The 17347-nt window shown below is 37.3% G+C and overlaps 1 protein-coding gene across 1 annotated transcript in view; it reads right to left on the bottom strand.

Moving 5' to 3' along the window:
- LOC130708361 (serine/threonine-protein kinase MRCK alpha-like) overlaps window positions 1-17347 on the bottom strand; it is a 128356-nt gene that overhangs the window by 49472 nt on the left and 61537 nt on the right. The window contains exons 2-5 of the mRNA XM_057548171.1: window positions 14025-14118; window positions 13519-13649; window positions 12160-12224; window positions 9334-9410 (exon numbers count right to left, since the gene is read on the bottom strand). Coding sequence (XP_057404154.1) covers window positions 9334-9410; window positions 12160-12224; window positions 13519-13646 — 270 coding nt within the window. The 5' untranslated portion in view covers window positions 13647-13649; window positions 14025-14118. The remainder of the gene's footprint in view (window positions 1-9333; window positions 9411-12159; window positions 12225-13518; window positions 13650-14024; window positions 14119-17347) is intronic.

The raw sequence follows: 17347 nt of genomic DNA, 5'->3' as shown, positions 1-17347 counted from the left end.
TAGAGCTAAGAGTGTACAAAAGATCAGATTTGGTATGTGTTTTATGAAGATGTTCTACCACTGGGCAATAACGATGAAATATACTGAAAACAATGTATATAATCTTTGAAGTGTTCCAAGGAATGTCATTGCTAGCAGCACAGATAAAGCCATACATGTTCTTGTTAAAATTCAAACTACAGTTCAAAGAATGCTTCTGTATTTTCAGCCCAAAGCCTGGATTGTGTACCTTTGTCTTTAACAGCCATAGGAACATTGTTATCCTAGCCTTACCCTCAATAATCTTTTAAATCAGTGGCTAAAAATTAAAGCTCTGTTTTCAGTTAAGACAAAACCTTTATTTTTCACAACAGGTATAAAACCAACAATATACTCATTAATGTCAAAAGAAGAATTCTGTATGTTCACAAGTAAGATTAGACTACAATCTTCCCTTCTAATATTGTCCTCATCGGGTTTTGGTATCAGGTTACAGGAGCCACATAAAATAATTTGGAGAGTGTCTTAGTCAACTACAGCTGCCAAAACAAAATACCATGGACTAGGTGACTAAACAACAGGGATTTATTTCTCTTCGTTCTAGAGGCTGGAAGTTTCAGATCAGGGTGCCACCGTGGTTGGTTTCTGGTGAGAATTTTCTTTCTAGTTTGCAGACAGCCGACTCCTCACTATGCCCTCACGTGGAAGAGGCCACCAATACTATCAGACTAGGGTCTCACCCTTATGATCTCATTTAACCTTAATTACCTCCTAAAAACTCTATCTCCAAATACAGTCACACTGGGGATCAGGGTTTCAATATGAGAATTTAGCAGGAGACAAAATTCATTTCATAGTTTGCTGCCCCACAAAATTCATGTCCTTCTCATATGAAAAATACATTCATTCCAGCACAACAGTCACGAAGTCTTAACTCATTTCAGCATCATCCCTAGTGCCTGAAGTCCAAAGTCTCATCTAAATATCTAAATCAAGTATGTTTGAAATTTGAGGTACAGTTCATCCTGAGGCAAACTTCCTCTCCAAGCTGTGAATCTATAAAACCAAACATATTATGTGCTTCCAAAATACAATGTTGGGACAGGCATAGGATAGACTTTCCTACTCCATGAGGGAGAAATAGGAGAGAAGGAAGGGGTGGCAGGTCCCAAGCAAGTTCAAAACATAGCAAGGCAGACTCCATTAGATCTTAAGGCTCCAGAAGAATCCTCTTTGCCTCAATGTCCTACCTTCCTGGCCCACCGAGGTGGCAGCATCACCCTCACCCCCCACTCCTCTGTGGGGTGACCCTGCCCCTTCAGCTAGATGGGACCTGCCCACATGGCTTTCTACAGAAGCTCTGCCTCTGAAACAGAGGAGCAAATAGTTTTGTCCCCTGGGGCTATGATGTGAGTGGCAGCCCTCATGATCTCTGAATTGCCTTTCGGGTCATTCTTGCCTTTCCTTTAAGAATAGTGCAAGTTCACAGCCACATAGCTCTAGGTCCTCTTCTGTAGAACCCAAGAAGTCTGACAGCTTTCCTTCATTCTCCCTGGCTTTCTCTGTCCCCTTTACTTCAAACTGGCAGTGTCTCTGCTGGTTTAATGCCATCTCTATTCCTGGCCTCTGCTGAGATGACTCATTAAATCCCTGTGTCATACCCGTGATCTTGTTATCAAGTGGCTGTTCAGCCACACCCTCAGTGTTCTCTTCAGAACAAGCTTTCTTTTTTTGCAATATGATTGGGTTGAGAGTTTTCTAAATTTCTAATTTCTGGTTCCTTTTTGCTTAATAATTCCTTCTTCAATTCATATCTCTCCTCTTGCATTTTACTGTAAGCAGTAAGGCGAACCCAAGCCACACCTTCAATACTTTGCTTAGAAATCTCATTTGCTAAATATCCAATCTCATTGCTTGCAAGTTCTACCTTCCACAAAACACTAGAACACCCTTCAGCCAAGTTCTTTGCCACTTTATAACAAGGATCACCTTTCCTCCAATTTCCAATAAGCTCTTCCTCATTTCCATTTGAATGGCCCTGAACATCTACACTCCACCAATATTCTGTTCATGAATATTTATATATTTTTCTAAGTAGATGGAGGCTTTCTCTCCACCTCTCCCTTTTTCTTTTTGAGCTGTCAGCAGAATCACCTTTAATGTCCATATTTCTACCAACAATCCCTTCATAGCAATCTGGGCTTTTCCTAACATGCACCTCAAAACTCTCCCATCCCCTCTCCTTTACAGTTCCAAAGCCGTCCACATTTGTAGGTATTTGTTACAGCAGCACTTCTCTTCTAAGCACCAAAATCTGCCTTAGTGTTCTCGAGAGGAACAGAAACACCAGGAATGTATATCAGTATCTGTATCTATATATCTATATCTCCTATTGGTTATGTTTCATAATCATGTGAGCCAATTCTTTTTAATATCTGTATCTTTTTATGTATCCTTATGTATGTGTGTATATATATATATATATATGTTTTTGTCTTATATAAATATATATTTATATGTATATTTTATATATATTTATTTATTGTAAGGAATTGGTTCACATGATTATGCAGACTTAGAAATCTCAAGACCTGAAGTCAACAAGCTGGAGCCCCAAAAGAGTCAATGATGTAGTTCGAGTCAAATCTGAAGGCCTGGGAACCAGGAGAGCTGATGGTGTAAGTTCCAGTCCAAAAGCCAGCAGGCTTTTAGACCCAAGAAGAGCCAAAGTTCCAGTTCAAATCCAGAGGCAGGAAAAGACTGATGTCCCAGCTCAGTAGTCAACCAGAAGAAGTGATTCTCTGGAGGGTTAGTCTTTGTGACCTATTCATGTCTTCAACTGATTAGATGAGGCCCACTCACATTGGGGAGAGCAATCTTCTTTACTTAGTCCCTCAATTTATATGTTCATCTTATCCAAAAATACAGTCACAAACACACTCGAATAATGTTTGGCCAAATGTCTGAGCACCCTGTGGCCTACTCAAATAGATTTCAATAGTTATCTTTAACTATCTGCCCCAGATATAATGCCTGTTTTATCATTTTTCATATTGGTTTTATGTGTCTTTGTTTGTTTCTTAATGAACCATGTCACACTTTTGTCAATTTTGTTAGTTTTATCAAGGTTGAAACTATTGGCTTTACTGTTCCATTCTATTTTATGTTACTTTTTTACTTCATTATTTTTTTTACTTTTGCCTGCCACCTTCTTTGGGTATAAATTGCTTTTCTTTTTGTAACTTCTTAAAATGGATGCTTAGCCCATTAACTTTTCAGGCTTTCTTCTTGTCTAGCTTATGTACATAAGGGTATAAATTTTTTCTAAATACTGCTTTAGCTGCATTCCACAAGTGTTGATATGTAGTATTTTATTACTGACTTCAAACTATTTTCTAATATCCATTAGAATTTCTCCTTTGATTCATAGTTTACTTAAAAAGGTATTTCTTGATTTACATTAGGAATTTAACATATATTTTAAAATATTGATTTATAACTTAGCTTTCTCATGGTCAGAGAGCATACTTTCCATGAGTCCAATCCATTTACATTTGTTGTTGAGTCTTAGTTTGTGGTCCATCTGCTTATTTTTGTTAATGTTTTTGTGATTTTAAAGAGAAAATGCATTCAGCATGTGTTATGTGAACTGTTCTATATTTGTCCACTTTCCATATTTGTCCACTTTTGTTAATCATTTTATTCAAATATTGTCTGTCAATTACTGAGAAATGTGTGTTCAGATCTTCCACTATAGTTGTCAGTTTGTCTATTTCTTCTTGTAGTTCTGTCAAATTCCATATTATTTATATTTAGACTACATTATATGGTCAATATATATTTAAGATTAGTGTGACTTCCAGGTAAAATAACCTTTATTATATAATTGACTTGCTTTACCTACAATAATTTTTTTTGCTTTAGATTTTATTTTATCTGATATTTATGTAACTTGTTTTAGCTAATGTTTAGATATTAATGCTTTCTGTATACTTATGTTTTACATGTTTCCCTTATGGACAGTATATGTTAGATTTTATTTTTATCTAGTCTGACAATCTTTATTTTTTCACTGGAGTAATTTTCTTCCCTTTTAATCATTTTAGTTACTGACTTACTGAGATTTATTTCTATCATCTTAGTTTGTGCTATTTGTCCCATCTATTCCTTGTTTCTTTTCCTCTCCTTTCTTGTCTTGTTAGATTAGCCAAATATGGTTATAATTACTTTTTCACCTTTGAACTTGTTAATACTGTTCCTATCCTATTTGTAGTTTCCCTAGAAATTAAAGCATGTACAATTAACTCCACAAATCTGAATTTAATCAAATCCTTACCCTCCTCCTGAGCAATACATGGATCTTGGAACACTTTCAATTCATTTACCCCTCTTTTGAATTAAATGTTATTATCTCCATTTGAAAGTCCATCTTGGTTTGTTTTTTAATTCTGTAGAGATTATCACTGTTTTATTCAGTCAATGCTAATTTACATTTGCTTATATATTTACCACTTTCTTTGTTCTTTTTTCCTTTCCTATCTTAGACCTACCATTTGGGATCAGTTTCCTACTGCCTAAACTACACTCTTTAGAATTTCCTTTAATGAGATTTTGTTGCTGACAGATCCTCTTCTCTTAATTTTCATTTATCTGTAAATAAAAAATTCATCCTCATTTTTGATAGATAGGTTTACAGTTATTTTCTTATAGTACATTGAATATATCTTTCCTCCTCTAGCTTCTGTTGAAATTTTTAAGAATTCAGCTATCATTCCCTCTGTTATTATTTTTAGGGTAATCAATCTTTTTTCTCTGGATGACTTAAAGATTTTGTTCTTCATCATTTTCTGCAGCTCTACAATGTATCTAGACATGAATATATTCTCCTTTATCATGCTTGGAATTTCTAAGCTTCTTGCGTCTGTGGATCTAGTCTTGAGTCTGAAAAAGTCTCCGCTATGACATTTTTAACTATTGCTCTGCTCTCTCTACTCACCTTTCAGGACTTGAGCCAACTGCTGGGAATTTCTCACTTAATTCCTACAATTTTTATCCTCTCTGCTGTATTTTCTCTTTTCTCTCTCCATTTTGTTCTGGTTTGTCTTTTAATTCACAAATTCTCCCTTCCACTGTCTTCATTTTGCTGCCAGTTATGTCCACTGATTCTTTTTTTAAATATGCCATGCCATATTTTATTATTGCTTCCCTGAATTTATTTCCAAGTTTATCATTGACCATATTTTACAAATTCTAAGATGCACATTTTTTTTTACATTTTAACATCTTTGAAATAGAGATATTTCTGAAAATCACTATTATTTTACAATTATCATCAGCCAAAAAAGCAACCAAATCATTTTGTGCACAAAACTGAACCTACAAATTGGTATAAAAGGAACAAAAGCATTTGTAAGATTGGTAACTATGAACCAGGTACAAGAGCTTCTTAAAATTTTTCTCCCATAAATATAAGAGATGCAGAACAGGAGCTGAAACTACAGCCACCATTTGATTAAGCTTCAATAAACTACGGCATTCTCCAATATCTATGTGCTTTTGCACAGGGCAAGTAGGTGATTAAAAGAGATTGAAAAAGACAACCAGCCCTGCATTTTTCAAATCTTTGCACTACCCTCTTCAACTGCCCCCAGGACATTGGTATTGCTTTTGCTTTACTATTTGCATTAGTTTTCTATTGCTGAGTAACCATTTACCACAAACGTGGCACCTTGAAACAATACCCATTTATTATCTCACAGTCATGCATGTCAAGAATCTGGGCTTGACCCAGCTCCCAGAGAAATGGAAATAAGAACACAAATAAACAAATGGGACCTAATGAAACTTAAAAGCTTTTGCACAGCAAAGGAAACCATAAACAAGACCAAAAGACAACCCTCAGAATGGGAGAAAATATTTGCAAATGAAGCAACTGACAAAGGATTAATCTCCAAGATTTACAAGCAGCTCATGCAGCTCAATAACAAAAAAACGAACAACCCAATCCAAAAATGGGCAGAAGATCTAAATAGACATTTCTCCAAAGAAGATATACAGATGGCCTACAGACACATGAAAGAATGCTCAACATCATTAATCATTAGAGAAATGCAAATCAAAACTACAATGAGATATCATCTCACACCAGTCAGAATGGCCATCATCAAAAAATCTAGAAACAATAAATGCTGGAGAGAGTGTGGAGGAAAGGGAACACTCTTGCACTGTTGGTGGGAATGTAAATTGATACAGCCACTATGGAGAACAGTATGGAGGTTCCTTAAAAAACTACAAATAGAACTACCATACGACCCAGCAATCCCACTACTGGGCATATACCCTGAGAAAACCATAGGTCAAAAATAGTCATGTACCAAAATGTTCACTGCAGCTCTATTTACAATAGCCAGGACATGGAAGCAACCTAAATGTCCATCGACAGATGAATGGATAAAGAAGATGTGGCACATATATACAATGGAATATTACTCAGCCATAAAAAGAAATGAAATGGAGGTATTTGTAATGAGGTGGATGGAGTTAGAGTCTATCATACAGAGTGAAGTAAGTCAGAAAGAGAAAAACAAATACAGTATGCTAACACATATATATGGAATCTAAGGGAAAAAAAAAAAAAGGCCATGAAGAACCTAGTGGCAAGACGGGAATAAAGACACAGACCTACTAGAAAATGGACTTGAGGATATGGGGAGGGGGTGGGGTGAGATGTGACAGGGTAAGAGAGTGTCATGGACATATATACACTACCAAATGTAAAATAGATAGCTAGTGGGAAGCAGCCGCATAGCACAGGGAGATCAGCTCGGTGCTTTGTGACCACCTAGAGGGGTGGGATGGGGAGGGTGGGAGGGAGGGAGATGCAAGAGGGAAGAGAAATGGGAACATATTGTATATGTATAACTGATTCACTTTGTTATAAAGCGGATGCTAACGCACTATTGTAAGGCAATTATACTTCAATAAAGATGTTTAAAAAAAAAAAAAAAAAGAATCTGGGCTTGGCATGGCTGGGTAATCTGCTCAGAGTCTCACAAGGCTGAAATCAAAGTATCAGAAAGGCTGGTATCCCATTTGAGGTTTGGGGTCCTCTTTCCAGTTCATGTGGCTGTTAGCAGAACTCATTTCCTTGCAGCTATAAAACTCACGGGGGCTGCATTTTCAAGGTCAGCATAATAGCATCTCTCTGACACTCAACCTTCTTGTAAAGAGTTCACCTTATTATGTCTGGTCCACCTAGCATAGTCTCCCTTTTCATTAACTCAAAGTCAACTGATGAGTAACCTAATGATAAGAATGATATTCTATCATTTTCACTGATCCTCCCCACACTCAAGGGGAGGGGATTTTACAGGGTATGTACAGCAGGTGGCAGAAACTAATTCTAAAGGTCAATTCAAATTCTGCCTATCAGACTACCCCAAAGAGAAGGCCTCAGGGCTTCCATCTGGCTCTTCTTACCATAATAGGCCTCCCTCACTCCCCAGACTGCAGAGATCATGCATGGATCATACCAGTTTTTTAGTATATTTATTCAAATTATATATTCAGTAACCACAGGTTAGATTCACGGTCCCTTGGAGTCCACTGAGACACAGTCCCAGCCCAAAATGTCATTTACCTCCTGTATGATATAGCTCCAGGCTGACTTGTGGACATTGGTGGTGCTTTGTGTCCCAGAAATTAGCATTGACAAAGAGCCAGTGTTTACCATCTCTGAAAAGTCTGGTGTTTCCTTTTGCCTAGTGCACAACGATTCTGTAATTGCCTGCAGAGCCCTTCCTTCCAGCAGCAGTGGGTCCTGGTCCGCAGTCTCCTTCTACACTCTGTGAACCAGCCCCATCTTCTAAGCTTCTAGGTTCTTAAACCCCAACCCCTTCCTTTTGTTTTTCAAGCTCCAGAGATGGTAGCTTCTCCTGCCTCTGTGTCACCTCACCGTTTGCTTTTTGCATTTTTAGTCCTCCAATGTCTGTTTAACCAATTCTCTGTTTTAAAATAAAGGAATGAACCCAGAGGACATTATGCTAAGTGAAATAAGCCAGTCACAGAAGGACAAATACTGCATGATTCCACTTATAAGAAGAATCTAAAATAGTCAGACTCATAGAAGCAGAGAGTGGAATGGTGAATGTCAGTGACTGCGGGGAGAGGAAAATGGGGAAATGTCTGTCAGTGAGTGCAAAGTTTCAGTTACGCAAGATGAATAAATTCTAGAGATCTGCTGTACAACGTTGTGCCGATAGTTAACCATACGGTTAAATGCACTTAAGAACTTGTTAAAAGGGTTTATGTTAAGCGTTCTTACAGGAATTCCCTGGCAGTCAAGTGGTTAGGACTCTGAGCTTCCACTGCTGGGGCCCAGGGTTCAATCCCTGGTTGGGGAACTAAGACCCTGCATGCCACACAGCAAAGAAGCATAAAAAACAAACAAACAAAAACAGTGTTCTTACAACAACAAAGAAGAAGCACAAGGAAATTTTTGGAGGTAATTGATATATCTATTACTTTGTGGTGATGGTTTCATGGGTGTATGTGTATGTACAAAGTCATCAAACTATATACGTTAAATATGTACATCAGTTGTATATCAACTGCACCTAAATAAAGCTTTTCAAAAGAAATAGATAAAATAAAATGTCTCCATTAAAATAACTGTTACAGTTCCTATTTTTCTGACTGGAGCCAGACGTATATCCAAGGGTTCCTCAATAATAGAATGGGTAAATAAACTACAATATATTCATATAATGGACCATCATATATATTGAAATACAGTTGAACATATTATTGCTGCACATGGATGAAACTCACCCATGCTGCGACACAAAAGGACATATACAGTATGATTCCACTTACATACATTCTAAAATTAAATCCTCTTGTGTAGGGATGCATACATCGTGTGTAAAAACATAACAAAAACAAGGACGTCCTTACCATGAGCAGCAGAGTAGCAGTTGCCCACAGCAGAGAGGGAGGGCTTGCTACCAACTAGAAGGGCACACTTCTGGGGCATCAGTCGTGTTTCCTGTCTTCACCTGAGTGCGGACTATAGAGGTGTTTTTTACACTTTTCTGTACGTGTGTCATAGTTCACAGTGTAAAATATTTTGTTTGTTATTTTAATTCTAATACAGATGACCTTGTAACTTACATAAACTTGCAGCCTTACTTTCCATGAAAACTGTTTCTTTCCTATGTGCTTATATCAAGACTTCAGGCCTCTCTCAGGGAATAATATTAAAAACAGTTTTATTGCAAGAAGAAAGTGCCACTCTGAGCACATCAGTGACTGCTGAAGTGGCTGTAGAACATACTCAAGAAGTTTAGTACTTACTTCACACTGAGCCACGGCATAGGTAGTTGTATTAAAACGTGCCAAGGAAGATGAACTTGGGTCTGGTAGCACTAAACCTGGAACACAACAGCAAACATTTATTAAACTCAGAAAATTGAAACTAACGTTCATGCCTTTTTGGACCTTAATCTCTTTAAAATTGTTCTCAAACCATATTTTCAGAGGTAATCTGATCTATCATCTATATATACTTAAGTCAAAGGATGTTTATATTTATTTGTGTATGTTAAGTACATTTAATATGTCTAAGCATTCTGCATCTCAAACGAAACAATAATTTTTAGCAAATTTATGGTAAACTTATCATGGAAGTATATAAATAAATTATATAAGTTTTCATGAATTAACTCCTGTGTGTCAAATCACAGCTTTCTTTTCCCTAATAGTATTAGGTTTATATAGAACTTGAAACAATTTTAGAAGCCCCAAGGGGATTTCAGCAATATGGTGATGCCAATGATGGCTGCTTTTCCTATGCTAGTTTCTCCCCACTTCAGGAATCAATTTCAAATGATTCCTCTTAGGTACCTAGTACAATTACCCCTCAGTATCCAGAGGAGATTCATTACAGTACCCACTGCAGATACCAAAATCCTCTGATGCTCAAGTTCTTTATATAAAATGATGTAGTATTTACATATAACCTACCCACATCCTCCTGTATACTTTAAATCATCTCTAGAATACTCATAGTACCTAATACAATGTAAATGTTATGTAAATAGTTGCTGGCAGGTGGCAAATTCAACGTAAATTCTATGTAAATAGTTGCTGGTGCATGGCAAATTCAAGTTTTCCTTTTTGGAACTTTCTGGAATTTTTTAATTTAATGTTTTTGATCTGAGTTGGTTGAATCCACAGATGCGAAACCCGCAGATATGGAGGGTCAAATGTATGCATTTCTTTGCCTAAGTTTCTATAAGAAGAACACAGGCAGACATAAAACAAATATTAATTATACTTAAAACTTTTATCATATTGTCAAGGCTTTGTTTATTTAGACAGAATAAAGTATCCAACTACAAGGTTTTTTTCCTTAAAGGAACTTTAAAGAAATTCCATGCATTATCATTTAGCAATTTTACTAACTTTAAATATATTCAAAATGAAGTCTTATTGTAAGATTATAATTTTACTTAAATATGAGAGAAGAAAAAGCACGAATTCAGACTTTCTCTAACAAGCATACCTTTAGCAACTGACATTGCCAGGAGTATGAATTTTCCAGCTATAAATCACTAAACCCAATTGCTTAATACTCAAACAAGGAAAGGTGTTCAGAAATGCCACATAATACCGCACAAAGATAGTATTGCTCTGCAGCATTTAGAGAAAAACTAATGGTAAAAATAAAATTCCAGGATAAAAATGTTAACTTGATAAAGTATTGTGATTATATAGATATATAGAGATATATAGAGATAGATAGATATGTAGTCTTTCTCTTTTAGGTTCCTTCTAAAAATTGTCAAACCTATCATTACTCCCACCTATCAATGTTTTGTTATCCAAAGTACCCCATCCGCTGGTGCTGTGTAGTGAGCGATACTCTGGCCTTGACTTCTTTGCTGCAGCCTGAGCCCCGGAAGCACCACCACCTGAGCACGCTACATCACTTACCCTACATTCAGTGCTTCCTACGCCTCTCTTGAATTAGAACCTGTCTTGGTTCTCATCTTTGCAAGGGTACTCAAGTTCTCTTTAATTGTTTCTTCTATTGCCCATAAAAAAGTCCACTCACAACTATTTATTGGACAAATATTTACTTCCAGAGTTTGCCTATCCTGAATTCCTTATGAGCCTACTCTCTCCCTTCCAGAATATTCATCAGCTGGCACAGGCCCAGAGTCATGGGACTCTAATCCAGGCCAATGTGAGCCAAAAAACTGGGGCATGAAAGGAAAGGGGAACTCAGACAGGTAGAAGCTCCACTAACTCATTTGCATAAGAAATGGCTTCTGTTAAGACAATAAAATATCCCTTCAGTTAAAAGTAACATCCAGAGTTTTTTTAAAAAATTAAATTCTCATATTATTAATACCCTCATAATGAGAAAAACTTAAGAAACCCATGTACTGAAAAGGGTGACACATTCTTAGCTTCCAGAGTCATGGGCAAATGTCAGGAAATCTTAGTGGAGAACAAAAAGGTTAAGAGATAGTTGAAAATGGCTTAAAGCGGGATCGCGGAGGATGAAGAGCGGAGGAGGATGAGGGGCATCGTGATGCAAGTCTGAGGGAGTGTCCCATGACGTCTCCGCAGCTGCGCTTTGCCGTATCCCACTCTGCCTCTTACAGCTCTGAACACACGGACCCGTGTTGCCTCGACTCTGTCCAATTTGAACAACAGCCGACTTCCCCATCGCCAGAGTGGTTTGCCTCATGCTGCAACACATGGGAGCATTCCAAAACTGGGAAGTGATTGGTATGAATTGAAAACTTTTACCAATGACAAACATGTTTTATGAAATATTTCGTCATGCTGAAAAAAAGGTAGTTCCAGTTAAGCATAATATTTTGCTTTCTTTGTGATAGAAAAATCTCTAAATTGTATAAAATAAAACCCAACAAAATGGCTCTTCGAATATTTTACCAAATGAGAGTAGAAACACACACACACACACACACACACACACACACACACACAGAGTAACCTTGGGCTCTAAGCTGGCTTCCAAGAGCTAATCTCCCACCTTCATAGTAACCTGGCTCCCTTGTAGCCAGCTGGGCCCATGGACGTGTAGCGCAATAGGTCCTGATTTAGGCAACACTGAGCCCCATACCCTTTTAGGTCTGAGTTCCTCACCCTTATTCAGGTGTTCAATTTCTAACCACAGGTCAGATTGGTACTTCTCTCTGGCTTTCATTTTACTAAAAGAGGCAGAAAGAAGGGAAGACATCATTAAGTGCTAAGTGCAAGAGACTGACCTATAATTGGATCCCACATAACTGGAATGTGGGGCTAATACAGTTAGTCTTCAGTCAAGCTGAACGTCTTACAACATTCCAAATAACATTCCTTGTTTCATAAGGAACCCAAATAATGGAGCAAATAAATGTGTATATTTATTAACTTTCAATCTGATTTACATGCCTACTTTTGAGCAGATATGAGAACTGAGATGCCCTAAGCATAAGATGAAATAACATGTTTATTGTGGACGATTACACAGATGTTATTTGATAGCTCTTTACACTGTATCATTCACACAATGAGAAATGTCTTTTCCTTTTCATGTTTAATAAAGTATACTGGTCTTATAACTGGATCATTTGCAGCATATAAAGCTTTTGGCTTTAAATAATTCAACTTCTTGCACTGAAGTTGATCCACATGTTAACGATTACAGTTAAGTGAATAAGGCTTTAGGCATGAAAGTGGCCCTCAGAGGCTTATGTTTCTTCTCATCTCACTAAAATGACTCTTTTGGAGCATGTTTATATAAGAAATGGATGTCATATATAGTTTTTCACACTGGTTTGAATTTTCTTTCTTTTCTTCCTTTTACTCTGATGTATTCATTAGCTATGTTTATTGTCTATTTGTATGATTATCATCTACAGTGTTGGAGTTTAATTTGCTCTGTTTTTGTGGTAAGAATGAAACAAACTGCTTCACTAACCAGCAAACAGAATGGAGAGAGGAGCCCTTTAAAAAATATACATGTTGCAATATACAAGTTACAAGCTATAATTAAAAATATGAGAAAACCAACCTCAGTAGACCCTTTAGAAGTTAAAGGTCTATGGGAAATAGGCCACATTTTGAGTTTACCTCATTCTATTTTCATTCAAAAATTTTTTTCCTACATATACGAGGTGTTTCTTACTAGAGGATTTTGGGTGCCTGTGAATCAAGGAAATTTTGCAAATAAGGAGAAAACAACAGAAACTTCATTCACAGATGATTCAGTTTTCAGTATTATTGATGCCATTTTGTAGAGATGCCAGAATCAATTAAAGCCTGTTGAAAGTACATATGTTAAAAGTAACTAATTGCTTTCAAATTTTCATTACTTTTCATTTCATAGAAAAAAACTATTCTTTAAAAAAAAAACACTAAACTTTATGTCATAGGAAGAAACTAAACACATAACTATGCTTTAAGTACTTTGCAACCAGATTATAAATAAGTCGTTTTAAAAATGGTGTCAGTCGGTCTCACCAGTTTAGAGTGCTTGGAGCAGCCTCTGGGAGGATCTTTCTGGAAATTCGCTCTCTGTCGAAAGCCAGCTCCAACTTAAGCATAGCTGACATATCCAGTTTATCAAATCGCTCCATTGCCCCTGGCATTTTCTACAAAATCAGATAAGAAGGTTTTGATTTCCATCTTATATTTACAAAATTTTAAATCACTTCTAGAAAAACTTAGGAGGTGCTGGGGACCATTAGTTTTCTTGAATAGTGAATAGAAAAACTGATTGTTAAATTGTATTATTTTCATTAAATTTGGGGATATTATTAAAGATTCATATGAACAGTCTCATTTTTCTGCTTATAACTATGATAGCTGCCTCCCCTCCCAAAAAAGCAGGGCTCATCTCTTATGAAAAGGCATTTTTCAGGTTGAGATCTAGACAAATTGACATTATTCAGCAACTTTATTATCATCATTTTTAGCTTTCCTTTTTTCCATTCTATGAGTCTTCCTGGGCTGTGACTGACACTCACTCTTGCTCCTTTAACCAAGCTGGAATTTCGTAAAGACTCCACTTCTTTGGTTTTTTCTAAGATCAAGTCCTGGGCATCCTTTTCATCCTTGATGCTGCAATATAGAAAGAAAAAACAGATATAAAATGCAAACATGGAAAAAAATTAATCAACCTAAATGAGGATATGAGAAAGATACATGACAGCAAATCTTAGCATAAGACTATTTAAGGAGTCATAACAAGTAATTTACGACCAACAGAAAAGAGTAAAAATCTAGAGATGCTACCAAAATATATAGCCCTGGATTTTCACAATGCTCTTAGAAAATGTGAAGTGGCTGGCTGGATTTAAGGAACATTGGACAGGAGTAGACGAATTCCTAGGTTCAGACCATGTAGTTGGGGAAATCATTAATTCAAGGCAAAGACAGTTTTATGGACTTAATTAAGAAATGTCACTATTCCGAACTGTTTATTCTTAATTAGAGATTAATGTAAATATTAATGTAAGCATTGAAAATCTACACTACACCCATCTGTAAAATAGCTTACTGGTAAGCATTACGTACAGTCTACACCACTTATTACTATAACGGCCTTAAGCCTCCATTCCCAGAAGGATTGCTCAGTTAATGAGATGGTTAGTCCCATCACTCCCTAGCAAGTTCTGTGCTGGCAAATAAAAACTCAGGTATAAAAGAGAACGAAAGAAAATTTTAGACATACAAAGAGGTAGAAAGTTTATAACACACAGACTTTTCTGAAAGAATTCTTCCAGGATGTTCTCTAGTGCAAAACAAAAGCTGAATTCAAGAGAGAGGGAAACAGGATACAAGAACAGTGGCAACAACTATAATTGTAACTTATGATTAAGTCTAATATACTGTCAATAAATTATAATCTGGATCTAAAATCCCATATGATATCAGCGTTAGATCTGGAGTGGAACTCTCAGAGTTCTGGGCCAAATGCAGGGAGAACACAAGAGCCCTACTCTCACTGTCTCCACTGGCCATTCAATCTTCGTGAAGCAGCAGTCGTCATAGAATAATGACTCTGCTGGATCAAAATCAACGCCTACCAGTAAATAAGCAAATTCTTTGAGCACCTTAGAAAAGATGTGCCCTATAGAAACAAATTACACAATTTTGAATATTTTTATTGTTAATGAAAACTTAGAGCATCTTGTATCCTTACAGTAAGACGTAATATCACAGATTCTCATATAACTGAACTTGAAAAATACATTTCTTCGAATCTGATCTCCAGAAACTTTGTTAGGCTCAATTATGATGTTTTTGTATTAAGTGTGATTATAGTGGAAATTTTTGAAATAAAGCTGCATCTCACATATACTTACATGTGATACATGATATGAAGGGCTTTCAGGAGAAAAAAATATTTCTTGTGTGGCTTTCCTGCATGTTAATAATCAAAGAAGCAAACTGAGCACAATGCTTGAACAAATTCTTATGGAATTTAAAAGGAAATAACTGCCTACGAACAAATCAAAACTTAAAAAGTTTAGGCAAAACACAAGACAAACACAAACCAAAATATGTGCAGGGAAGAAACAACAGTGAAACTAGTATAGGCATTGGGTCACATATTCCTGGGAACCAATTTGGTTCTAGCTTCTAGGATTTATGTGAACCTAAGTATATTAAAAGCATCTCTGGGGACTTCCCTGGTGGCACAGTGATTAAGAATCTGCCTGTCAATGCAGAGCGCACGGGTTTGATCCCTGGTCTGGGAGGATCCCACATGCTGCGGGGCAGCTAAGCCGGTGCGCCACAACTACTGAGCCCACGTGCTGCAACTACTGAAGCCTGAGCACCTGGAGCCCGTGCTCCACAACGAAAGAAGCCACCACAGTGAGAAGCCTGCGCTCTGCAAAGAGGAGTGGCCCCCACTCACAACAATTAGAGAAAGCCCATGTGCAGCAACGAAGACCCAACGCAGCCAAAAAATAAATAAAAATAAGAAATAAAATTTTAAAACAGCATCTCTGAATTAAGACACAAAATGGAGTATTAATATGTATTTAACTGGCAGAGTAGTTAGAAGCATCTGAAATATATACATTCAAAAAATTGTGTGTGTGGGCTTCCCTGGTAGCGCAGTGGTTGAGAATCCGCCTGCCAATGCAGGGGACACGGGTTCGTGCCCCGGTCCAGGAGGATCCCACATGCCACGGAGCAACTAGGCCCGTGAGCCACAACTACTGAGCCTGCGCGTCTGGAGCCTGTGCTCCGCGTCTGGAGCCTGTGCAACGGGAGAGGCCGCGACAGTGAGAGGCCCGCGCACCGCGATGAAGAGTGGCCCCCGCTCGCCACAACTGGAGAAAGCCCTCGCACAGAAACGAAGACCCAACACAGCCAAAAAAAAAAAAAAAAAAAGAACACTTCTTACATACTCACAGTACAAAAATAAAAACCTGGAAATCCAACATCAACACAACACTATTAACTAAAATATAGCCTATATTTAAATTTTGTTAATTTTCTTTATATATGTGTGTGTGTATATATATATATTTGCACATTGTGGACACACAGCTTTTTTGTTGTTATTGTTAAATACACACCAAAAAAGAGCTTACAGAAATTGTCTTAATTTTTAATCTCAGTCAAAACTTTAGACTTGATAATTCAGGAAAGTGAGCTGAAGAATGTTTAAGAGTAATAAACACATTTAATTTCCTAATTCATTAATTTCATGATGTATTTAAATATAGTGCTACCTGTATTTCAAAGCACCATTTCCTGTTATAATTTGTAAGAAAAGAAAATAGAAATTTAGCTAAAAAAAAAAGTATTCTTTTGAAAGCAGAAGCCCTGAAACCCAGCTCTAAGTATAAACACTATTTAGCATATATTTTTAAAAAGTGTAATTGAGTTATTACTGGTAAATTAATAGGAAAAGAACTGCAGACATGGGCCTTAAGTACCTTCCTGAGGCATTCTGTAGGGGCTTAAAATCATTCACCCTACAGAACAAGGGCGTTCTGTCCTTGCTCATAGTGACACAAACAGTCCCAGGGTTTCCCCTCCTGGAGATCTTGGTGGAGCAGGGAGGCCTGAAAGTCTAGCTCCAAGTCCTGCAACTGTCCAAAGGAGCTGCCAGTGTGAGGCCAACTGCTGCTCCCTGAGGCTGGAAGGGTCCTGCCCCAGGATTCCAAGGAAGGCACTGGCCTCAGTGGCAGTTAAATGAGAAGACCTAACTGTACAGGCTTGATGGGCATCCATGTATAATGGCCCATCCTGTGGGAAAGGAGGAAATCCTTCCCTGGATCATAGGGTGGGAGAAATCCAAAAGGGCATTCTGGTGATGACATTGTGA

Source organism: Balaenoptera acutorostrata, chromosome 6, assembly GCF_949987535.1.
Source record: "Balaenoptera acutorostrata chromosome 6, mBalAcu1.1, whole genome shotgun sequence".
NCBI lineage: Eukaryota > Metazoa > Chordata > Mammalia > Artiodactyla > Balaenopteridae > Balaenoptera > Balaenoptera acutorostrata.
The sequence above is the reverse complement of the archived record's forward strand: the minus strand, read 5'-3'. Positions and strand labels throughout refer to the sequence as shown.